Source organism: Otolemur garnettii, unplaced genomic scaffold (assembly GCF_000181295.1).
Source record: "Otolemur garnettii isolate 467f Iridium unplaced genomic scaffold, OtoGar3 scaffold00018, whole genome shotgun sequence".
NCBI lineage: Eukaryota > Metazoa > Chordata > Mammalia > Primates > Galagidae > Otolemur > Otolemur garnettii.
The window spans coordinates 17,132,582-17,140,960 of NW_003852413.1; the positions used below are offsets into that span (position 1 = coordinate 17,132,582).

General features: G+C 38.5%; 1 protein-coding gene across 7 annotated transcripts in view; it reads right to left on the reverse strand.

Moving 5' to 3' along the window:
* TLK2 (tousled like kinase 2) overlaps positions 1-8,379 on the reverse strand; it is a 138,795-nt gene that overhangs the window by 78,560 nt on the left and 51,856 nt on the right. For 4 of the 7 annotated variants that reach the window (XM_023511095.1, XM_023511094.1, XM_023511093.1 and 1 more), the window contains exons 4-6: positions 7,879-7,948; positions 4,642-4,685; positions 3,824-3,919 (exon numbers count right to left, since the gene is read on the reverse strand). In XM_023511095.1, the coding sequence (XP_023366863.1) occupies positions 3,824-3,919; positions 4,642-4,685; positions 7,879-7,948 (210 nt within the window). The remainder of the gene's footprint in view (positions 1-3,823; positions 3,920-4,641; positions 4,686-7,878; positions 7,949-8,379) is intronic. The other 3 variants (XM_023511098.1, XM_023511096.1, XM_023511097.1) reach the window with 1 other exon arrangement.

Sequence of the window (8,379 nt, forward strand, 5' to 3'; positions counted from 1 at the left end):
GGGGACAGCTTGAGGCTCTGTCTCAAAAAAAAAAAAAAATTAAATAAAAAGTATTAAAATTATGCCACATGCCAACGACAATGAATGATATCCAATAAACAAACAAAGGTGATAAATCTCACAAAAGTAATATGGAACAAAAGGCGTCAAACATAAGAGTACATACTGAATGAGTCCCTTTATACAAAGTGCAAAGGCAGAAAGAAACTCATGTGTTCTATTAGGGTCAGGATAGAGGTTGGCTATCCCAAGGGCAGGGAAGAGGCTGATAACCAGCAAGGAGCACAGGAGACTTCCACAGAGCTAATAATATTGTGTTTCTTGTGCTGGTACAGTTTGCCAAAATTTATGAAACTGTGGACTTATATGTGTACTCTTCTAATGTACAGATGTGAAGAAAAAAATTCAAGTATATATGAAAATTTATATTTGTATGTGTATATCAGGTGGTGATAACTAAAAATAAAGATTAGGGACAAAGAAAGTGACAAAGTGTGAGGGACTGCTATTTTAGAGAAGTTGGCCAAGGAGACTACTCTATCATTTTTGAGCAACAACCTGATGCTGACATCTGTTAAAAGAATGTTCCTGGAAGAGGCAACAGCAAGTACAAAGACTCTGAAACAAAAGACTACTAAGACTACTTCAGAGCATTCAAGAACTTCAAGGAGGACAGTAGTCACATCAAGAGGGAGAACAGTCAGAGAAGTCAGAGTCAGGTGGATGAGGGAAGCACAGATCACACAGGAGCTTTTAGGCCAGGTGAAGACTTCAGTAAAGGAAGCCCCTGACAGTGGTGAGCAGAAGAGTGTCAAGACAGGCCTTAACTTTTCAACAAGCATTTGGGCTACTATAGTAAGACCAGGCAAGACAAGGTCAGAAACAAGAGATTCATTTGGACGCTAACAAAGAGAACCAGAAGATTAGAAAAGTAGGCAGATTTTAATATAATGTCTGTTTTTGTTTGTTTTTTTGAGACAGAGTCTCACTTTGTCACCCGGGGTAGAGTGCTGTGGCATCACAGCTCACAGCAACCTCCAACTCTTTTGGGCTCAAGTGATTCTCTTGCCTCAGCCTCTCTAGTAGCTGGGACTACAGGCACCTGCCACAACACCCAGCTATTTTTCGTTGTAGTTGTCACTGCTGTTTTAGCTGGCCGGGGCCCGGATTTGAACCCGCCACCCTCGGTATATGGGGCTGGCACCCTACCTGCTGAGGCACAGGCGCCACCCTGGTTGTTTTTTTTTATAGTAGTCAAGTGCAGTAGTGAGAAGGGGGAAAAAGCAGAACAAGGAACAAGGAGTTTCATTTATAACTGACTGTGACCTATCAACTCAGATAATTCATTACCTTCAGATTATTCTCCAATATATTTTAAAAGAAACATAGAATTTTTTGATGGATTAGATTTGGGATGTGAGGTTATGACCTGCAAAACTGGATGGAGTAAACCGTCATTTACCAGGACAGGGGAGAATACAGGAACAATACTTCACTGTTGCTTTGGGAGCAAGAGTTCCTTTGTAGACATGTTAAGGTTCAAGCTGTACATTAGATACACAAGTAGAAAAATAAAGTAGGGAGCTGGATATATAATTATCACAGAGATCAGAACCCAAGTGAAGGGCTAGCAGGTTCATTTATCCCAAAAGGCAGTTACGGGTACTGATATAAGTAGCTTGGCAGATGTGGTATAGGAGCACGTAGAAGTTTTCTTCTGACTGTTTCTATTTTCTCAGTAAAATAAAAGAGCAAGGCCATCAGGAAATTAGTAGAACTGTTGCTGGAGGTTTGCAAGAGATGACAAAATATGAACTATTCACTGAGGAAAGAGAACTCACTAGAAATATGGTAGGACTGGCAGGGAACAAGGGGTGCACATGAGGACAGTGGTCACAAAAGGAAGGTGAAATCAAGACAGCTTAGGTGTGTGTGTTCTCCTCTTACCACGTTGAGTTGCTTAGAGGCAGACAAGAAAAAGGTAGTATCAGACAAGAAAAAGGTAGTATCAGGCAAGTATGATGGAGGGAGAGTGAGTAGGAAAAATGAATTGTATATTACACACAAATTCGTGATTATAACAATAAAGCATAGAACATAAGTTGGGAAGAATGGAAAGGGAAACTAAGGTTTCTGTTTCAACATCCAGTATACAATTATATTTGCCCAGTCGATGATGGGGCCCAGTCACATTCACATAGCTAACAGAAACAGCTATACATGACTGAGTGCATTTCTTTTGTCTTTGGGTAAAATTTTACCTAAACTGACACATGAAAGACAGATGATCTCACTTCTGAAAACTAAATGAAAAAAAGGATTTCAGGAAGAGACAATATTAAGAATTTCTACAAAACATATTTGTCCCAAATAGATACTCTACAATCCCACTTGACATTTTTTAAACTTTCATTGGTTTAAAACTGGAGAAAAGCAGAGACAAAGGCTTCCTCAACAGTTATCTAACAAATTTCAATCTACCCAAACAGACCTATATATACATCAAACATTGCTAACATTTTAAAATATTGCAAAAATGATAATAGCAATTGTGTTCGCTATTTTTATAGGTTTAATCCACATTTTCATAAATGCTTTAATAATTACAATTATCCCAATGAACGCATGTTTTCATGGACAGTAGAGGGGAGGAAGTACATTTTAAAATACAGAAGCCTAAATCACTTACAAATATAGTAGTATTATACAACTCTAGTGAGGCAAAGAAAAACAACTTTCTTAAACACAGAGATCTAGAATAAAAACTTCTGATCTTGGAGACCCCCATACCCCAAGACCCCACCTAAAGTTTAGTGGACAGAGCACACTCTATATATAGAGATCTTGGAATGAGATCAACAATCCAAAGGAATGGAGTAAATTAACACAATCCTACATTAGCTAGCTCAGGAATTCTCAACCTCGGCACTAATGACATCTTGAACCAGATAATTTTTTTGTTGTAGGGAGGCTGTCCTGACACTATAGGATGTTACCAGCATCCCTGACCTCTGCCTAGTAGACACCTAAGGCACCATCCACCCCCTACCTCCTATGACAACCAAAAATGACTCCAGGCCAGGCATGGTGGCTCATGCCTATAATCTTCACACTCTGAGAGGCTGAGTTGGGTAGATTGCTTGAGCTCGTGAGTTCAAGACCAGCCTGAGCAAAAAAGCAAGACCCCGTCTCTACTAAAAATAGAAAAACTAGAGGCAAGAGGATTGCTTGAGCCTGAGTTGGAGGTTCCTGTGACCCAGGGTGATTAGCCTGAGACTTTGTCTCAAAAAAAAAAAAAAAAAAGACTCCAAATATTTACTAATGTCCCCTGAGGGGCAAAACTACTCCAATTGGGAACCACTAACTTAAATACAATACTTTTAACACCTTCAGATCTCACTTACAGGCTAGAAACAAACCTATCAAAAATCTGGTAATATTAGTTTTTCTACTGTAGCACTGAGTAAGCTCTGGAGATAACTCAAATACTAGAAGCTGATCAAAATTTTAAAAGGGAAAGAACTTACAAGAACATATAAATTTGGCAAAGATAAAAATGTAATGTTTGGATTGGAATCACTTCCATGACAGACCACTGAGCTGCAGGGTGAGAGGCAATTTATCACACTGAGAAAACAAGGTTAGCTTTCGTAAAAAGCGACATTACTGACACAGATTTGAATCTAAGTAAGTGATTCATAGGTAAAACTACGAACTTTTCACTCTAATGCCTCATTTCCCAATGAGTAATTACTTTGCCTGAGTGTTCCTGGGCTTCTAGTCGCCTACAACAGGTGTCAGATTTCTCCAGGTGAATGCTTACCGGTAAGGGATTGGATAAGGAATGTTGCGGTGAGGATCGTGCAACTGGTGGAACACTTCTGCCAGGGCTGGTTCCTGGCCCGCTTCCCCCAGCAAACTGGCCAACAGGGAAAAATGGATATGAATAATTCAAAACAGTACTATGCTTCAGATAAGGAGAGTAAAAGATTAATACACAAACAGGTTTTAATTATATATGGCCCCTTTAAGTCAATCAATCCATCTTACTCTAAAGAGAAAACGCCACATAAGTCAAATTCTGCTATTGTTTCAATAAGATTTTTAAGGAGCTCCAGCAAAAATGTCCAAGATATAAAGAACACATGGCTAGAAAGCTGAAGATACACATGGTTTTGAAAGGACAGGAGAAAAGAATGTTTTCCCTTCTTTTCTTAAAATACACGAAGTAGAAATACAGTGGTATGGGGGATGTTAGTATCTTCCTTAGTAACCACTAAAGAAGGGTCAGTGAGCTTGCGACAGGTTCCACTGCACTAAAGGGAAAAGGACAAAAGACGAGTCCAAGTTATTCCACCTAAATTTTTATAAGACACAAAACTTCATCTGGCCAAGATAAAAATCACCTCATTTGTGAATTCTTATATCATCACAGATAAGACACATAATAAGCAAATTTAAATTTAGTAAGTTAACAACAGTTTCCTCTTATTGACAGACAGGGCAGCACTAATTGATGAAGATGGGAAGGAAGGGAGAAAGAGCATAGTAAAGGCAAAATATCGTTTTCTAAAATCATAAATGAACACAAGAATTTAGGTTTTTAAAAAAAATAGTTTTTTTCCCAAAAATTTAACTTACCTCAAAGTAATCACTAATTTTATGTCCCCTAGGAGTACCTTTCCCTGAAAATGAAACCAAAGTAAGTACAGTTTTTCCAGTACACACATAAATCATCATTCACTAAAATGTGCTATGTATTCAATATTGCATACACTGCTATAAACTTAAGTGTCAGCTTTATTTTTAACAAACGAGCTGAAACACCTGTGCTCTAAGAACAGTGTTTCCTCCATAAAGGTTAAACAGGCAGTGAAAGGAGGAATTTTTCTAAGATTCAATAATCTTCCTTTTATAAATACACTAACATAATGTACAAGGTATGACAATTAAGTTCACCAGCTCATCCTAGAAAAAGTGCTACATACCTCACTGCTGAGTATCACTGCAGTTACCTTCGAAGTACTTACTCCACTTGAGAAGCTAGGCCAAATCTGGTCTACCTTTCAAAAAAATTTTGGAACTCTTTTTCTAGAACAGCCATCAGAGCTGTCATTGTGTTACCTCTGATGTCCTTCATGTGGTCAAAATGTCTTCTTTCAATACTTCCTTTATCTTCAGGTAAAGAAAAAAGTCATCGGGGGCCAGATCAGGTACATAGGAAGAGTACTGCAATACAGTTATTTGTTTACTGGCTAAAAACTGTTTTATACTAGTGCCATGTAAGCTGATGCATTGTTGTGATATAAGAGCCTTGAGTTGTAGGGGAAAGTTCAGGTCATTTTCCTCTAACTTTTTCACACAGCCTTTTCAGCACTTCCAAATAGAAAACTTGATTAACTGTTTATCCAGTTGGTACAAATTTGCAATGAACAATTCATCTGATATCAAAAAAGGTTATTAATGTCATTTTGATTCAGTTTGAACTAATGGAACTGTTTTTGTCTTGGAGAATTGTCTGGCTTCCACTGTGCATTTTGATGGTTTGTTCCAGGGTTGCATTGTACACACCTGTTTCATCACCAGTAAAGTCTGGGCAAACTTCAACTCTTCTTGGCTTTAGTTCATTTGGAGCTCCTTCAGGACCATTTCTGCACACACCTTTCTTAAGCCAAGATTTTCATTAAGATTTTCCTGTTTCTCTCTTGATATTTACTTGGTCTGCTACACTCCTCACAGTCAGCTGATGATTTTGACACACAATGACAAATTTTTGCAATGTTTTCATCAGTTCTCTCCATTATTGGTTGACCTGACCTCTCATCAGTGACATTTTCTCTCCCCTCAAAAAAACATTTAATCCATTTGCACGTTACTGTTTTCTTCATGGCATTATCCCCATAAATTTGGCCTAACACGTCTCTGGTTTCATTTCCACCCTTGCCAAGTTTAACAACAAATTTAATGTTTGTTCATTGCTCTAATTCAAGCTGATATTCTTATGACAGCACACAAAAACATGCAACAGCAGTGATGAACACCATTCAGCAAGACACCACATGACAACACGATCACAGCTGTGAGACACTGAAATACCAAGGTTATGAAACCTCACACAGGGCTCTTTGTACAATGATACTAACATCAGCACACAATGGCAAGTTTGCAAACTTAATTGTACGACCTCATATGCCATAACTCTCAATCAAAATAAAACTAATCTATAATTCACATCATAGTCTAAGAGAATAAAAAGTTTAAAGCAAATTCATCAAAACTAAAGAACTGATTCTATTTCAAACAAAACTTTTTTTTTTGGATGAGTCTTACTTTCCTCAAATTACACAAAACTTCATATAACTTCAACACTTTGGGAGGATTTTTTCCCCCCAAATTTAAAATGAAGTATAGATTTTAGGGTTTTTTTTTTTTTTTTTTTGAGACAGGGTTTCATTCTGTCTTTTCATTGCTCAGGTTGCCAGGCTGGATGGAATGCAGTGGCATGATCATAGCTCAGTGTAACCTAAAACTCCTAGGCTCAAGCAGTCCTCCCACCTCAGCATCCTGCATAGCTAGCACTACAGGCATACCTCCACCTCCACCAAGCCCAGTTAATTTTTAATTTTTTTGTAGAGATGAGGTCTTGCTTATATTGTTCCAGCTGATCCCAAACAATTATCTATAGATTAAAAATAAAACAGGAAGAAAAAAGAAAAGAAAAAAGGAAGGGAAAAAGGGAAGGGGAGAGAAGGGAAGGAGGAGAGGGGGATAAGGAGGAAGAGAAGGGGAAGGGGAGAGATGGGGGAAGGGAGGGAGAGAGAGACAGAAAGAGAAAGTAAAGGAAAAAGTAAAGAGAGAAAAGAAAAAAGGGGGAAAGGAAGGAGAAAAGGAAGGAAGCAGGGAGGGAAGGAGGGAAGACAGGCCAGGCACAGTGGCTCATACCTAATCCTAGCACTTCAGGAGGCCAAGGTTGGAGGATCACTTGAGCCCAAGAGTCAGAGACCAGCTTGAGCAACAGAGTGAGACCCTGTCTCTACAAAAAATATAAATTAGCCAGGTGTAGTGGTGATGTAGCTGTAGTTCCAGCTACTCAGGAAGCTGAGGTGGGAGGATCACTTGAGCCTAGGAGTCAGAGGTTGTAGTGAGCTACCATCATACCACTGTACTTCAACCTAAGTTTGAGATTCTGTCTCTAAAAAACTGAAAATATATGTATTTTTTGTTTTTGAGACAGAGCCTCAAGCTGTTGCCCTGGTTAAGAGTGCCGTGGCATCACAGCTCACAGCAACCTCCAGCTCCTGGGCTTAAATGATTCTCTTGCCTCAGCCTCTCAAGTAGCTGGGACTACAGGCACCTGCCACAACACCAGGCTATTTTTTGGTAGTAGTTGTCATTGTTGTTTAGCAAGCCCAGGCTGGATTCAAACCCGCCAGCTCTGGTGTAGGTGGCTGGCGCCTTAGCCACTTGAGCTATAGGCGCCAAGCCTGAAAATAAATTTTTAAAAACCACCGTAGAAGAACAGTAGGTAGAAAGGACAGCAATCTAAATGAAGCTATTTCTGACTATTATTAACAAACCACTGATCTAATTCAAGACAAAGTTAAAACTCCAAAGTAAACATCCATCTGTACAATATATGGTTGCATTGCAGAAAAACCTGTGGTGAGAAGACTGTTAACTTACAACAGGGAAAACAAGAGTCCCCAGAGAATGGGGACTGTTTTGTCAGGTGTATCTCAAATAGCAAGTCTCTAATATTCTCTTAAGGTACATAAACTTTTGTTAGGAATCTCCATGTACAAACTAATTATTTAATGTAAGTTAGAAAATTAAGTACAGAAGAATTTAATATTTTTATTGGTATGAGATTATTACTACCTTGGCTAGTTTCATATGGTTCAGCTTTTCTTTTCCGATTTCGCTGGTCATTCTGCTTTTTTTCAGGAGTCTGTTAAATACCATATATGTGACAATTAACATTTTGGTAAAGTTTTCACATTAGGAAAAATAAAGAATTATACAAAATATCAAATATATAAAAAGATATAACTGGCATATAGAAGTCCTAAATCAGTGTCCTGCTGCTTAAAATAGAATAAAAGAGTACTAGCACTAAACCATCTATGCAATCTTTGACAAACTGCTTAAAATATCAGAACTTCAATTTATTCATCTATAAATCAGAGTTGCTGCAAAATGTACATATACTTTATAAAGCACAAGTGGAGGACACATGTATACTATTCAGTAGGCTCTCAGACAATTGCTGTTACAATATTTCTAATTTAAGAGTTTAAACTCGGCTCGGCGCCTATAGCTCAACCGGCTAAGGCGCCAGCCACGTACACCTAAGGTGGCGGGTTCGAATCCCCAGCCCGG